At 39.1% G+C, this 17,232-nt stretch overlaps 2 protein-coding genes across 2 annotated transcripts; one reads left to right on the top strand and one right to left on the bottom strand.

Moving 5' to 3' along the window:
• Positions 1-208: 208 nt before the first annotated feature.
• Positions 209-12,090, top strand: LOC131457102 (arrestin red cell-like). The gene is made up of 14 exons (XM_058625913.1): positions 209-312; positions 4,259-4,289; positions 4,373-4,433; positions 4,563-4,607; positions 4,700-4,896; positions 6,357-6,484; positions 6,573-6,708; positions 6,784-6,868; positions 7,176-7,248; positions 8,997-9,134; positions 9,274-9,357; positions 10,434-10,510; positions 10,634-10,679; positions 11,044-12,090. The coding sequence occupies exons 1-14, from the start codon at positions 287-289 to the stop codon at positions 11,144-11,146; spliced, it is 1,230 nt and encodes a 409-aa protein (XP_058481896.1). The 5' UTR covers positions 209-286; the 3' UTR covers positions 11,147-12,090.
• A 2-nt stretch (positions 12,091-12,092) lies between these two features.
• Positions 12,093-14,847, bottom strand: med11 (mediator complex subunit 11). The gene is made up of 3 exons (XM_058625914.1): positions 14,590-14,847; positions 13,627-13,757; positions 12,093-13,131 (listed from the first exon to the last, which is right to left on the bottom strand). Exons 1-3 carry the CDS (start codon positions 14,657-14,659, stop codon positions 12,964-12,966), a joined length of 369 nt encoding a protein of 122 aa, XP_058481897.1. The 5' UTR covers positions 14,660-14,847; the 3' UTR covers positions 12,093-12,963.
• Between the last annotated feature and the right edge of the window lie 2,385 nt (positions 14,848-17,232).

Below are 17,232 nucleotides of genomic sequence, written 5' to 3'. Positions count from 1 at the left end.
ACGTGGGGCATTTTTTAACGGTGTATGGTAAACTTCACTCATCAGTGTGTTTTAAAATATAGTGGTGAACAAGCTGCGGTCTGCCCCACTCACTCCCACATTAGTGGATACACTGATGACGTGTATCAGTGTGACGTGATTGGGCCGCTGTGCTGTCCATCATAACATATGGGCGTGGTTAGAGGAAAGGGGCGCAACGAGCCGATGGTGTTGAGGATGTCAGCGAGTGTCCACACAGGACACAGAGAGAGAAAGACCCCGAGACAAGCAGACAGACACGGGAGACATGGGAGACAAAGGAGCGGGGACGAGGTAAGAGGAGGTTTTATGGTCTTTCTGTCAGAGCGTGGAAAGAGAGGAGGACAACACAGAAGTTACTTTTTACACGTCCTTAAACTAGACTTCATATCATCATGTGGAACTAACTCCTCAGTCAGTGTAAGGACAATGAGACAGACTGAATACATGTGGATAGTTTGTGCGTCAGTGAGTGAGCAGCTCTGTAAACAGAGATCCTCAGAGGAGACACAGTGGAACATGACAAGAGAGATGCATTCACTCACATTGTTAATGTCTCATGATGTACTGTACATTAGACACTATATAAATAACAGTGGTTGGACACACACTCCTCCTCTGTCTTATCTCCCACAGTTGCAGTTGTTAGTCACATCATTTCCCACTGTTTGTACAGTAGATGAGTTTTTACTGTGGACTGTTGTTTGTAAAGCAGTGGCAGCTGGTGATAAAAAAGTGCAGAGTCTATGGCAGCAGTGTAGCCAGTAATCGGCCTGGGTAGACCACACTACTCACTGGCCCACCCAGCCATCTGGAGTCAAAGAAACATTTTGTTCCAAAAATCAAATGTTAGAAAGAGATAAATATGATTTATTAACTTGTTCTGTGGTTAATTAAAACGAGTGGTCGGACACCTGCACCTTCTTTGAAACAAGGTAGTGAAGAGTGTGATATTTGTTTAAGGACAGTAAACATATCTATGAATATGTTTAACATGGGAAACAAGCAGTGGTGTTTAATATCTTTTACAAACACAAATGTGATTTGAGGTTTGTGCCACAGAATTATACATTTTATCTGATATATTCAGTTAGCTTCATGTTATTTCTTGTGTAGTGAGGGAAGTAGGACTTGAACATGATAATATGTTAATGACCACAATTGCCACAACAGGACAATTTAATTCAAAGGCCAATTATCCTAAAACTGTGATTCTCAAACTGTGGTACATGTACCACCAGTGGTACGCAAGCTTCCTCTGGTGGTACCTGGAGGAAAATCAGAAATACTGTTATACTGTATAACAAGGCATGTGATCGGAGTGGAGCTGGGAATTTTGACCAGAGTGCGTTGAAAATGAAAGAAATAACAAAACAAACGAAAAAAAGGAAAATCCGTCTTGATCTAATTTGGCTATAACTTCTGCCCTAAAGTCAGAGCATATTCTTGCAGGTTATCTTTAAAGGAACATTTTTAACTGTAATAATGTTGCATTACACCATCATGATAATGCAATTGCAATATTCACGATATTTCACAGAAGTAAATGTATTTGCTGTGATACAGAATCACACATAGTTGAAAATAAAAAAAATATTTATGTTGCAAAATGAAATGGAATCAAAAAGTCTGTAAATAATAACATATGGACAACTGGGTTAGGGTAATGGACATTTATAAATAAAACACCTAACAAGCTCATATATTATGTAATCTTACATAAAAAATAAATAAATAAATAAATAAAATAATTGTGATACATATAAATCAAATGTTTTATTATTATTATCGTCAAAGAATATTACTCACTATTTATGACAATAGCTAACGAACATATGTGGTATTGTATTCTGTCTATATTACAGCTCTTTGCTACTTGTAGTAACTTGTGCTGTGTTTAAAAGGTAGAGGAGGTCATGGGCCAATTCTCATTCTTACTGTATATGCGACTTCAGACCAAGGATGACTAAAAGCAGTGGTCTTACGTCGTACTGTAAGTAAGATTTAAAGGGGGCCATCACAGTCTTGCAACCAAAAAAAGCCTGGGGAAAAAGAGTATAAGCAATTTAGGATGACCCTCTCACAGTGTGACTGCTGCTATGACCCACATCTACTAAAGAACAATAGAAATGACACAGAGGTCAATGCAGCCCCGGCGCAAAACCACACAAAAAGAGCCAGAGATGCTACGTGCTTCACTTCATTGTTTATCTCTAGTTTTCTACTATAGCAGTGTAGAGGGATGACACGGTTGGTAGCAGCAGTCAAACTGGGAGATGTCCATCCTAAAATTCTTGACACTGACACTGCCAGTGTCTTACAGCCCAAAATTGCACAGTGTAAATGTGTGAGTGACATTTGAGCAGGAAGACACTGTGTCCTGTCCTCAGTGCTGACCTCACAGGTTCCATTGCTGAGCTCATGGAAGGACTTTCACTGCTGAGGGTTGTTATCATGATAAGTCTTTTTTTTTTTAAAACAAAAAAAACAAGGGGATGACAGGAAAGGCTTCACGTGTCCTGCAGTGTAAAGGACAGTTCTGAAGATAACCAGGATGTGTTTCTTTCCTCAGGATGTAAAAGGCAGCACATTCCTGCACAAAATCATTCTAACGCTGTTAAAAACTGCAGCAGTGAGCAGAAAGTCACCATGAAGCTGAGTTGGCCTGAACACTGTTCACATCAGCTCTTCAACACATTCACAGTCATCATTTTCTACTACAGTTAAGCAGCTACATTTATGAACCCCCTGGATTAAGCCATCTGATTAATAACAACACTCTGTTGTTGCATAACGATTCCTGGCATCCACATTAGAGATACACTGACCTCATTCCCTGGGATCCATTTAAATCACTTCCTGTTTAGCTTTTCTCTGTGATGGAACGCACACTCTTTGTGCGTTCCATCACAGAGCTTTGTTTTATTGTACTGCATGTGAAATTGAAGGGACACAGATGTGACAGGTATGATGTACATACAGCTAACTGAGCTGTGGGTACTGGGCAGGATACAGGCCGCAGGATGCATGCGGCCCTTCGCCCTCCCTGACTTTGGATAAAAGCGTCTGCTAAATGACATGTAATGTAATGTAATGACTGGCCCATGTGAGGTTAATTAGGAATTAGAAAATAAACGTTAATAACTGAGTATGACATGCTCCTAACATTTCCAGATTTTCCCACATTGGTCAATGCATGGCGACATCAACACTGACATATCATATCATTCCTTTCGTTCATCTCCCTGCTCCGCAGCTTTCTCTCCTACATTCTTTCATTATGTAGTGTAGTTATTTAACTAAATTGGTTTTGATAACTCAATGATATAAGACGTTATGTCCGTCATTTTCTTTCAAAAACTTTTTTTTAAATCAAACCATCTATAAGTCCCTTTGTGTCCATGCCTTCATAGCACTCATTAGAGTGCTGTTCCTTGACCTTGACCTTGACCTTAACCTAATTCTAACCCTAAATCGTCTTAACCCCTAAACAGCCCATTTAATGCGTGACAGAGCGTGAGGACCAGCCAAAACTGAGATCCTCACTTTCACAAAATGTCCCACTTCCTGTGGAAGCACACACACACACACACACACACACACACACTGGGAGCAGTGGCACAAAGGGAGCTGTTGGAAAGCAGCGGTGATGGCTGACAGCAGCACATTGTAGCTCAGGAAGTTCATTGTAAAGTGCAGCTAAATGTGTTTCACAGAAATTGATCATGGATGAGACTTTCACTCAACACTGTCGACATGTGTAAGAGGATAAAGTAAAGTCAGGAACAGTGTGAAATAAAGGAAACTGTGGTGTTGATGTACATGGCACACACACACCCACACACACACGTCATTGTCATATTCATTAGTGTAAAATACATTGTGCTCTTTAGACCCTAAAAATCTATAAATAAATATTACAGTGAATGAAACAATGTAGCCACAAATACCCACAATTCATTTAAAGAAATCCATGAAACAGTCCACAACAACTACATTCTTCTACATGCCACTAATCTGACAACTGGCGTGTAAAAAGTGTCCGTGAAGTGGGACGTCCATGCTCTGATGGACAGGAAGTGCTTCTCTCTAGGGAGATAAGAGAAGAAATTATTCTGTGTATAAACTTTTGTCTTAATCACATACATGCAGTGTTCAGCTCTGCCATAAGAGGCAAAAAAAGAACAGGAATGCAAGTCACATATTCAGTGTCATTATCTGCACTGTCCTCTCTCCCCAGAGTCTTCAAGAAGTCCAGCCCCAACTGCAAAGTACGACTTTTATTTCTCTTCACCTTCACTTGCTCTTGTAGATTTTTGTTAATTGCTACTTTTTTCCCCTTTTGTTTCCACAGCTGACAGTTTATCTGGGAAAGCGAGATTTTGTTGATCACTTAGACCATGTGGACCCTGTAGGTGAGCTTTGAAAGCACAAAAACTAGTTTGTATTCTTAGTGAGGACACCTCACCTTTTTTGTTTGTTTTCCTCTTTTGAGACCCCTGATTTAATACCACCCTGATACACTATGTGTGTGTTCTCTGTAGATGGAGTGATCCTTGTTGATCCAGAGTATCTGAAAAACAGAAAAGGTGAGAGAACATATAGGCAAAGTTAAACTGTGTAAAAAAACAAACTGTTGATCTCTGTCCACACTGAACTGAATGTGTCTGTCTATCCTCAGTGTTTGTGAGGCTCACCTGTGCATTCTGCTACGGTCGGGAAGACCTGGACGTCTTGGGCCTTTCGTTCAGGAAGGATCTGTATGTCAGTACCGTACAGGTGTTTCCTCCTCTACAGGAGGAGAAGAAACCTCTGAGCCTGCTGCAGGAGAGACTGGTGAAGAAGCTGGGTCAACACGCCTGTGGCTTCAGCTTCACTGTAAGAACACCAAACATCAACACAGCCTCTGCAACTCAACTGGAACAAGTGCAAATATTGTGACATTAACATTTTTAAAAAATGAAAGAAAAAACATTTTGTCACCTCAGGTTTATTGTGCTTTTTTTATATTATAAATAATCTGATTAACTGTAAAAAGAAACGTAAAATGACTTTCTTTGTGTCCATGTGATTTCCAATCAAGATACACTGATAAGAGTTGCTTTACATTCTTCAGGTTGCATGATTCTTGACCACACCCACCACTGCTCTGCTGCTGTATACACACAAACGCATCGCTAGTATAGTTTCACAGAACCTTTTTTCAGATGAAGGACTCTGCGAACAAATAATGTAACATTGTTTGTTTTCACAAAGACCAAACAGAAGCACAATAATAACATCAACAATTTAAAAAAAATTATATCTAGATGGGTTTTCTATAATATAAAAAATATCGATATTTTGCAATATCGATATTTAGACAAAAAGGCTTTAAAAATTTGATTTTAATTGTCTGAGTTGTAACTCATTAATTGTTGCTTACAGATTGACACAAGACTAAAGGAAACAACTATTTTTATTGTCTTTACATTAAAAGGATTCAAGTGAATATTCAAACACAAAAAACAAAGTACCCTATGCATGTCCTGCATAACATTGCACACAGTCTTAATCTATCCTATTATTATTATTATTATTATTATTATTATTATTATTATTATTATTATTAATAATAATAAACAAATGAAATGATTAACTTCAAGTTCTACCCAGGTTTTTACAAAAATCACAGAAAAACTAAAATGGAAAATTTGCCCAGTGTGCTCCAGATTATTTTATATACTGTAAAAATTATAGAAAGAGTTTCAAACAAAAGTGTCATTAATACAAAATCCCCAGTCAAATAGAAAAGATTACTATTTCTATACAGTATAAACCAATTTGTGGGAGTGATGTCACCTCCAAATTTGCCATGTTCCAGTTGAAAAGTTGGAAAAAAAACAGTCGATAACAACACTCTACATATTCAGCGCACAACAGTGTAGCAGTGTATCTATGCGAGGTTTCTCCCAGTTTCCAAATTTGAAATCTGAATTCAGAAGGCATTCCTGTGCAGGAAAGCGCCATGACCTTGGAAATATCGAATGCACTGAAAAATGGAATGCACTGTCAGGCTGGTTCTTGGTGAGGAGGGGTTGGGCACCCTGCTCCGAGGAACCCAATCTCAGCCACGCTAAAAAAAAAAACAGAAGGAAGGAATCCACACACAAAATAAATACTTTTGAACTTACTGATGGTGTCAGCAGTGGTTCATTGACCCTGCCTGTGGCTTATGAATACTCTTATATAACATTAGGTTTCATCCCATATACACTTTGATGTGTTTTGTTGTTTGTATATGATGGTGCACTAACAGCTGACATTTAGATTTTGATTTCTGTATTTGTTTTTGTCAGATCCCCCAGAACCTGCCGTGCTCTGTGACTCTGCAGCCGAGCCCAGAGGACACCGGGAAGGCGTGTGGTGTGGACTACGAGCTTCGAGTCTTCTGTGCAAAGAGTGTGGAGGAAAAGATCCACCAAAGGTCTCCCATACATTTGAGACCAAACTCATTAACTTAGACACATTTTCTGTGAATGACATGTGTCCTCCATAAATGTACATGTGTGCAGGAACTCTGTGCATCTAGTGATCCGGAAGGTTCAGTATGCACCAGAGAAATCCGGTCCTCAGCCCATGGTGGAGACCTATCGCAGCTTCCTCATGTCTGACAGGTCTCTACATTTAGAGGCCTCACTGGATAAGGAGGTAAAACACTCCCATACTTTGATGTGTCACATGATTAGTGGAATACACTCACGCCAAGTCTCTCTTTCTCTGCAGCTGTACTACCATGGTGAGCCCATCAGTGTCAATGTCCATGTTACCAACAACTCCACCAAGACTGTGAAGAGAGTTAAGATTTCTGGTAACTCAATCTCTCTCAGTCATTCTGATACAAATCAATGTTGGGAAGAAAGGTTAAACTCATTTTGAAGTCTCAGTAAATTATTTTTGTTTAGTGCATGGAACAACCTCAGCCTTCATTTTTTTCCTGTGACTTCATCAAACATTGTGCGTTGCATGCACTGTCAAATGTTATCATGTCTTTTGCCTGGTGGTAATCACATTTCTTCCTCGTGGAATAATAACGTTTGATGATGATGATTATGATGATGAGGATGATGACAAAGAACAAAAGAGCAGCTGAACTCATTCTCTTCTCCTCTTGTCAGTTTGTCAGTTTGCTGACATCTGTTTATTCTCCACGGCTCAGTACAAGTGTCCAGTAGCCCTGCTTGAAGCAGAGTGAGTATTTATTGCTTTCTTCATTATGCTTCTTTACTAAGGTGATAATGACAAGTTGTACTTGTCACTTTAACCAAAGGTTTACTTAAAATTCAATGTTAGCTCTTGTTGTACAGTATTTATTTATGTAAAACATAGGCCCTGTTCAGATATGTTATTGACAGCTGTATGGCGAGATTTGATGACAAGTGGGGGAGGGGTGTGTGTGTGTGTGTGTGTGTTTGAGGTGGGGATGCTAAAATGAATAAATACAATCCCAATCAATCAATCAAATACGAGTGAAATTTGATTATATTTTTGCAATCTTCTTTTTTTCACCGGAGCATTACCCTCCTGTTGCCATTTTACCTTTACATCTCACTGCGTCTCCATTGCTACGATACACAGGACTCATGGTGCATTGGATGACCAATTAAAAAGTCATTTTCGGTTGGATAGTAATGAATGACCAGATCGAGAGGGCCTGACAGCAGGAAGAGGATTTTATTTTCCCTCATACAAATCACAAAATCTTCATTAGTCTAATCTGTAATTACTTTGCACTGACTTGATTATCAAAAACAAGGAACAATTCCATATCTTTCAAATATGGAACAAATGCATATTATCAGAACAGTTGGTAACCCTAATGGACAGCATTAAAGTTCTAATGTAGGGTCACAAAATGGTGGACCGTGATCCAGATCTGGACCCAGATTACATCCTATCTGGACCCCAATCAATTTCCATAAAGCTTTGATAATGGTACGTTCCATTTGTAGTAGGATTTCTAAGTCGGAGGATCCTTACCAACCCTGACGGCTGCCACCATACAAACACTGCTACTTTTACCGTTACTAGCACTTCTGTCCTGTTTGTTCCATAGTAAATCAGTTGTAAACATAGTACTGTTTAAGTTTTAACTGTAGACATGTTGCTATGCAGTTTGTGCGTACAAAATACCATGTACAGCGTTGTTATCAACTGATATTGCTAACAATGGCTAGCCAGAGTTACATTTGCATTGCATCACAGTTTTTTTCAGACTTCTCAACTGCAACCAGTTTTAAAGTGACACAACTTTTCTAACATTTACGGCACTAGAGGTCTGGGAAATGCAGACCAATTACAGACGCTGTAAATAACTATGTGACCACACTCATATCACTAACACTGGAGCCACACTGGATGCAGCTCATTTTCATCACTGAACCTGGTTCCTCATTTTGGATCAGGTCACATGATTAGAATTCTCCACTCATGCTTCACAGCTACATAAACAACGTCACAATGTGTTACATATGCCACAAATCCAACTTTCTGTTTCAAAGTAACCTGGGTCTTTTTGCTGCTATGGCAACGGCGCTAACCACTAGACCAACGATGTGGCCCATTCAGTTTTTAAACATGGCTTTTATTGTGAAATATTTGCAGGACTGGCAGATTGGACTTAGCCATTTACCAACTACACTAGTTAGACATTATAATTCCAGATCTCATCTTAAAGACATTTTCTCTGTCTGGACCTTTCCTAATGGTGAGACTGCAGATTGCTACAATAGTATGCCTATGGACAAATAAAGGACGGCGGCAAGTTGTCCATCAGCTGATGACAGTGAATACAAGAGCTTAGCTGCGTTTATATGCAGATGATAATTAATATATACAAGCATTAAAACATCAGGAGCAAATGTGTAGCAACAGTCCAAAATGTGTCTTCCCATAATGCCACTGTCTCCCTGACTGGTTACACCCACTCTCACCTTCAGTGACCAGGTGTCTCCCAGCTCTACCTCCTGTAAGGTCTACACTGTGACCCCCATGCTGGGCAGCAACAGGGAGAAGAGAGGTCTGGCTCTGGATGGAAAACTAAAGCATGAAGACACCAACCTGGCCTCCAGCACCATGTACACAGACACACAATACACAATATGACATTAGTATAACTCATTGATATACAGAATAAGTATGTATTGAGTGTATGTACATTCCCTGTTCCTCTTATGCCCGAGCTGTGTATGTCTTATCTGTGTGTTTGTGTTACAGAGTGAAAGAAGGGAGCAACAAGGAGATGATGGGGATAGTGGTTTCTTACAGAGTTAAAGTCAAACTGGTGGTGTCTAGAGGAGGGTAGGTGATTATGCTGCACAACCATGACTTGCTTCCCTGCTGCTCAACAAAACTTAAAAGAGTTGCACAAAGTCACACGTTATGCTGATGTTCTATGTAATGACACACTATTCTCCAACTACCTCTTTTTCTTACATTATATCATCTCTGATCAGTGAAGATGATAGTGAGAACTGCTATGATGTATGACTTGGAGACAATGGCACTGTCTAAAAGACAAGAGGCAGACTTGGAGGTGGCAGAGCTGAAAATGCTGAGATTTTTGTTGGGAGTGAAGAGAATGGACAGGATGAAAAATGAGCATATTAGAGGGACAGCTCAGGTTGAACAGTTAGGAGATAAAGTAAGAGAGTCAAGGTTGACATGGTTTGGTCACGTGCAGAGGAGCAATAGTGATTATATTGGACAAAGAATGTTGCAGATGGAGCTGTCAGGCAGGAGGAAAAGAGGAAGACCATAGAGGAGATTCATGGATGTTGTGAAGGAGGACATGAGGACAGTTGGTGTACCAGGAGAGGACACAAGGGAGAGGACAAGATTGAGGCAGATGATCTGCTGTGGCGACCCCTAAAGGGAGAAGCTGAAAGAAGAAAAACAAAATATATACAAAATATCAACTCTGGTCAGTATATTCTCTGTCTGTTTATTATATTCATCAAGGATGTTATATTCTTGGCTGAGCTTGTCTGTGTCTGTTTTTGAACAATAACTTAAAAAAGTACAGGATACAGAAGATCGAAATTAAGTTTTCTGGTGATGTAGGTTTTGGCAGAGGAAGAGATGATTTGATTTTGTTGATGTTCTGGATACAGGCCTGGATTCAGGATTTTTTTTGTAAACCAAACCCCATTAAAGTATGGTGCAGGGCACCTGCAGTCAATCGTTGACAGTTATGTGTTTAAGAGACAGACAGACAGATCCTGCCCACTGCAGCTTTAGCTGACCTACTGTACAGTATATTACAATTGAACATGCTGTGCCACAGTAAGAAAGTACAAAAACAATTCACTATCTGTGTCTTCTCTTCAACATATATGAGTGACTCACTGGTATACGTGTGTGTATTATACATGTAGGGATGTAGCAGTGGAACTTCCTTTTGTCCTGATGCATCCCAAACCTATGGGCAAGCCCTGTTCTGAACCGCAGACAGGTAGGACACACACACACGCACACACACACACAGGCACAGGGACATACCACTCGTACATGAAATGAGTGAGTTAGAAGTTTTACATCTTGTAATAAAATTCCTTAATGTGTCCTGTTTCCCCAGCGGCTAATGCTACTGAAGTTACAAACCTGATAGACTTCACTGTAAAGTAAGTATGTGTGCATACGTGTGTGTTTATGTGTTTGCAAGAACACATTTTGTCTCAAAAGAGTTGCAGGTAGACATTCAGATTAGATAAGATTAGATTCATTGGCATCATTGATCCCACACTGGGGAAATTCACAGCAGCAAAGGGTTCAGACATAGGCAAGTGATTAATACAAGAAGTACTAGAAAAGGATAAATAATAACAATAATAATGATGATAATGATAAATAATAACAACAGGGTCATTTTTTTATTACATAGAAATTAAATAAGCAATACTGAAAGAAAAGTACAACCAAAATATAAATATAAAACAATTTCTTTCTCTTTGAAAATTGAAATCCCCTTTTTCCCTTTTTTTGTAGTTCTTCCCACCAGTTTGATGACTTTGTCTTTGAGGACTTTGCTCGCCTGCAGTTAAGAGGGTTGAAGGACCACAGCGATGAGGATTTTAACCCCCTCTGTTAGCACACCCAGCTAGGTCACCAACCAGAGACCAAGAAGAGGAATTAAAAAGACACAATATATGGACCAAACTTTAATAAATGTTCCCTCGTGATTGTATTATATCAGTTATTCTGATCACTGTATGGACCTCATATTATACAAATACTCTGGAGTGACACTGGTTGTATGTTAGAATAAAAACAGAGGAAATGGTCAATAGTCAGGGAATTGAGCACATTTATCTTATGTATCTTTATATGTGGAGCAGAGAGTGAAGATAAAAATAAAAAAAGGTTCTATAGTGGATTTCCTTTCCTTTTATTAAATGTGTAAAGTATATCAACTTCTTCTAACTGTTGTTTCAACTGATTGTGCTTTTGGTTTTTAAATATCATCTATGCACCTCTTGACACAAAACCAATTTTTAGATGCCTTTTGCTTAAGATTTTAAGCAAAATAAAAGTCATTTATAGTTTTTTCATGCAAAAAAGCCTGAAATGTACAACTGTTGAATTATCCTTATAATCAAAACTGAGATTTATTGAATAAGCTAATGACACCTCAGTGTAAGAAGTGCCAATAGTTAAAGATGCCATTGTTTGTTATTTTTACTCGGTATACCACTTTCCCATGTCACTCTGATACAGTCATGAAGCTGTTCATGCCATATTTGTGCAACTGTGCAACAACTACTCTTCTCCCATGAAGAAGAAATAAACAGCCCACACCATTACTCAGCAAACATGCTGTTGCTGATTTTTATTGACATTTTTGTGCATATTGAAGCATGTGATATATTGGATTTGTTGGATTGTATCAGCCAGCCGTGTGGTGGATTGTATCAATCTAAATGTTCATCTGTCCGATATGAGATCCAGTGATTTTGACCATTATTGCAGCAATTCTGAGAAATGTGTTGGCTAATCCATAAATTTGACTTAATAAAATGGAGGAAAATAACAACAGCTGAACTTAAAAATGTCTTTATTGTTACAATGGTCAGATCAAGCGCACACATTTTTATACAAGAACAAATCCCCAGGGAAATTGGAGGTGATGTAATCTAACATTGGTATAAAACAGATTTATGTTGAAAAGAGGTTTTACTAATATTCAGCAAAATGAACATGCCTTCACGAACTCTTTGCTGTATTAGTTCACATACTTATACTTAAGGCTACGTTCACATAATACACATAACTCCATTCTGACTCAATTCCAATTCCAATTCCATACAGATGAGATTTTTGACTGCATGCAACCATGTCTCTGACCTCCAATTTTTCTAATGTTGCACGCCCATGTACCTAATATATATCTAATGTAAGAACACATGAATTGCAGATTAGAAACCCAGATTCCTGTGCCCATACATTAATTGTCTACTGCTTTATCCTCCACATGAGGGTCGCGGGGAGATGCAGCCAATCTGGGAGCCTATTCAATAAACAGAATAAGTAGCAGTGTTCCTATGGTGGACTTTTTTTCACTTGACCGGCCTCCTCCTGACCAGACTGGACGAGATTGGCCCCCAGATCATTTGAGTTTGAGGCCCCTGGTTTAGAATAGAGGTTTTGGGTAGATTTGTAAGATGTGATATAATCAAATCTGTATCTGTTCTGTGGTATTAAAATGAAAATTGAAACACAGAAACAAAAAGAAAATATCTAGAAATGCAACATTCATTGTGTACAAAAGTAGAGATTCCGGCTTGTATACAAAATGTTCTCTTCCATTATTGAGAATCTCCAGTATTTAAGATATAAAAGGATTATTAAACAATTTCACTAAACAAAGGCAAAGGCATATATACAGTCACATCAGTGAGTCTGCTGCTCTCATGTCTGCTGCTGCTGCTGCTGCTGCTGCTGCTGCTCCAGCATCAGTTCACAGGTGCGTCCCAGTTCTCCCAGTTTGACCTTGGCGTACTCGGCTCTGTTCAGTGCCATCTGACAGTCCTTCCTGGCTGAGTACGTGGAGCCTTCATGAGGTTGGCCAGTAGCCACCTGGAGAGAAAACAGGAGAATTACCAGACACCGACTCATGTCACAGAGCAAACACTGATTATAGAGCTAGCTACCATAGATTTAACTATAGAATTGTTGCTGCCACCTTGTGATAATTTGCGGTACATCTATTACCACAAGGTTGCAGCAGCAGAAGTCAGTGGACGTCGTGTTTTTACAGACGGGATGAAATTTTAAGATTCTTCAATGCATCTTCAAGCTGCTCCTGTTAGCTCAACATATCAGCATGTTATTTCTGAATTGCTCTTGATGGATTCTGGAGCCAGAAATACACTGATCTCAACATTGCCAAAGAAATTCTGTGATTACATCGTAAAATAAAGGTAAATAAAACAATATTTCTGTGACAACTCTTTTCATGTCTAGACAAAACAGTACTTGTTTGATAAGGCACTGAATCACGTTAGTTGTCAGTCGTCAGTAGTGATACATTGGACAAATTGTAAGTATAAGTAAGTGTAAGTGTTTGTTGACCTGTGTGAGGTAGCGGATCTGAGCACTAAGTTCACTCTCCACACGGTTGACAGAGCTTTGGAACTGGCCCAGCTGTCTGTCCAGGAGGCTGGCGTTATGTTTGTCTTTGGAGAGCTCCAGAACTATATTACCTGTGAAGATAAACAAACAATAATCCATGAGTGTTGGAGCTGATGTTGTGACAAGGCATTGCTCGGTTACATCAAGCTGAGGTTCACCACTACATAGTCTACAGCAGGCTTTCTCAAAGTGTGGTCCTCAGACCACTGGAGGTCCGTGAGCGACCTGTAGTGGTCCGCGAGGTGACAAGCAAGTAACTTGAAATTTAAAATTTAAAATGTCAGTGTTTTAATTTCAGTGTTTCTCAAACTACCTGCAACATATATGTGTTGTTTTCAATATCAAATCAACTAGTGGCCTATGTAAAATCCAGAAATATTTATTTTGTTGAGCAACACAGTGGACCGGTTTGCTACACCGCTGACCAACCATGTTGGGGCTATTTTGAGTTAGGTGGTCCGTGAATGTTTTTTTATGGGTTAAGTGGTCCTTGGTCTCAAAAAGTTTGAGAAACACTGGTCTACAGTACTTAACTACATCTATACATAAACATATACCCAATCATTTAGGGAATAGTGGGCTGCAGCTCTATACTATATCTATAGATACAGAAAAAAACACCTAATTATTACATATAGAAGATTTACTGTACTGCACTATATCTGTAAATTTAGAAAATCTACCCCAGTCATATAGAAAATAGTAGTCTACAGTACTGAATTAGGTATATACCTAACACTATAACAAATCATGTAGAATGCCGTACTGAGCCAGATCCATACACATAGAGGAGTCATATAGAAGATGTACTAGTTCTATACATGAAACTTGAAAATATACCTTATTTTAAGGCAGTAAGGGAAACGGTGGTCTTTAGTACACACACACACACACAGTTCCTACCGGCACACTGAAGGATCGTCGCTATCTCTTTCTCTACGTCCTCCAGAGCTCTGAGCCGCTCATTAGCCATCAGTGACGGAACACAGATACAAACAGCAGCTCTGCACTAAAACGCTGAAATGAACACTAACACCCAAGACAGTCCAGATAACCCGAGCCTGTGAAACAAGGGTTAAAACTAAGCCAGTCAGGAGCCTCCTTTCATTCGTACAGGTCTAAAACATGTACGCTCTTGTGCGCGACAACAACGAGCACAGTAAATTGCAAGTAGGTCCAGCTGCAGACCCGCAGACCACTCAACGAAACGCCCCTTTACTCAACGAAACGCCCCTTCACTCAACGAAACGCCCCTTTACTCAACGAAACGCCCCTTCACACTACACGACACTCTGATTGGCTCTCAAGAGACTGCGTCTGAAACGTGATGACGTTTACTAACGTGATAACGTCTTCTTTTATTGAAACTTTATTTACACACGCGTATTTCACAGACACTTGTTGACAAGAGACTTTTATCCCGGTGTGCGACAGGAATAGAGAAGAATAAATACTCGTGTTGACTTTTATGAACACAGAAATGTACTTTCTGTGAAATTTGTGAATAATTAATGTCACTTTGTAAAGTATGAAATGTTATAGCCAAACTGCTAAAATATATAAATGCCGATTGGAAAAGTTCTTTGAACATCACGTTTACACAATATAGTATCACGTTTTTGTGATATAATTATCACGTTTATACAATATAATATCACGTTTATGTGATATAATTATCACGTTTATACAATATAATTATCACGTTTATACAATATAATATCACGTTTATACAATATAATTATCACGTTTATACAATATAATATCACGTTTATACAATATAATATCACGTTTATACAATGTTTATACAATATAATATCACGTTTATACAATATAATATCACAAATTCCACTTTGAACACACACTTTGAATAATTTCATTTGTTTTTGCAAACTTCCAACATCATGGCAACCTGTATGTTACAAAAAGGTGTGTTTAATATAGGCCTACATTTATTGAATGTCTTATTAGTCTGTAGTTTGACATGTTGTTCAACTGGACAGAACAACGATTAGAACTAATAAAAGTCTACTTGATCAGGTTTTTAACCTGAAAGAAACCCTCCTAAAATTCTGTGCTGGTGTGGTCCAGGTGGTGGTGACAGACAGATGTTAAGTAGAAAAGATCTGCTGAGTATGTCATTAAGGAGATGTTACCTATTTCCAGGAAGATATGTGAAACATTGGTATCTGAATCAAACCCAGCCAGCTGGACATCAGTAGGTCTTTTGATGAAAGTAAAACAAATGCACTGAAACCCTTGATTCTGCACAGAAAGTTGTATAACTTTCAAATCCATGTAATGAATACAAGTGATGAATGATTTATTTTCTTTATTTTATACACAACAGACTATCCAGCAGACACATTCACTACCCAGGGATTACAGGCGCCTGAGGAATTCCTTAGACTCCAAGGCTTTCTTGTAATTGCTCAGGAAGATATCCAGGTTCTGCCTCGCTTTTGAGGAAATGTGGCTCTGAAGCTGTTCCCCAAGCTGGGTTATCTCGCTGACAAGACAAAACGATATAGCAAAATAATTAAGTCGTTAAAGACACTCAAATACATAATAAGATATAAACTGAAAATTGGATTAACAGTTTCCTAAACTACAGACAGACAGACAGACAGACGACTTTATTAATCCCTTTGGGAGGTTCCCTCGGGGAAATTAACAGCTCCAGCATCCATACACAGCACTGTTAAAAATAGAGAATAGAATAAAATAAGATAAGAATAAAAATAAAAATATAAAAATGAAAGTGACCCATGCTATATATATGTATGTATACCTACATACACACAACCAATGTATATATATATATACATACATACACAGATACATGCATACATACGCACACATACATACATATAAATACACATATACTTATATATGCATACATACACATACATATACACACATATATACATATATATATATATATATATATACACACACACATAGGTATAGGTACACACACACCTAGAGTTACCCCGTAATGCCCAGGGTTTTATTGCACATGTCTATGGTTTTATTGCACATTATGTTATTGTTGTGGTTGTTGTTTGTTTAGTTCGTACCGGTTTTTTTATTTTTTGTTTGCTTGTTTGCCCTCCTCCCCCCCAGTGAGGAGTTGTACAGTTTGATGGCCCGGGGGACAAACGAGTCCCCCAGCCTGTTGGTCCTGTATTTTGGGAGGAGCAGCCTGTTGCTGAGGCTTCTGTGGCTCCTCTGGCTGCTGATGACAGTGTGCAGAGGGTGGCTGGCATTGTCCAGGATGCTCAGCAGTTTGTCCACAGTTTTTCTCTCTGCCACTGTCACCAGAGGGTCCAGCCTCATTCCTACCACCGAGCCGGCCCGCCTGATGAGTTTTTCCAGTCTGTGGAAGTCTGCCTTAGTTGTGCTCCCGCCCCAGCAAACCACGGCGTAGGAGAGAACACTGGCAACCACGGACTGGTAGAACATCCACAGGAGCTTTTTGCAGATGTTAAAGGATCGTAGCCTCCTCAGGAAGTACAACCTGCTCTGGGCCTTCTTGTACAGATGCCT

The sequence above is a fragment of the Solea solea genome, chromosome 3 (genome assembly GCF_958295425.1).
Source record: "Solea solea chromosome 3, fSolSol10.1, whole genome shotgun sequence".
In the NCBI taxonomy this organism is placed as follows: Eukaryota; Metazoa; Chordata; class Actinopteri; order Pleuronectiformes; family Soleidae; genus Solea; species Solea solea.
This window is presented reverse-complemented; position numbering and strand designations above follow the sequence as displayed.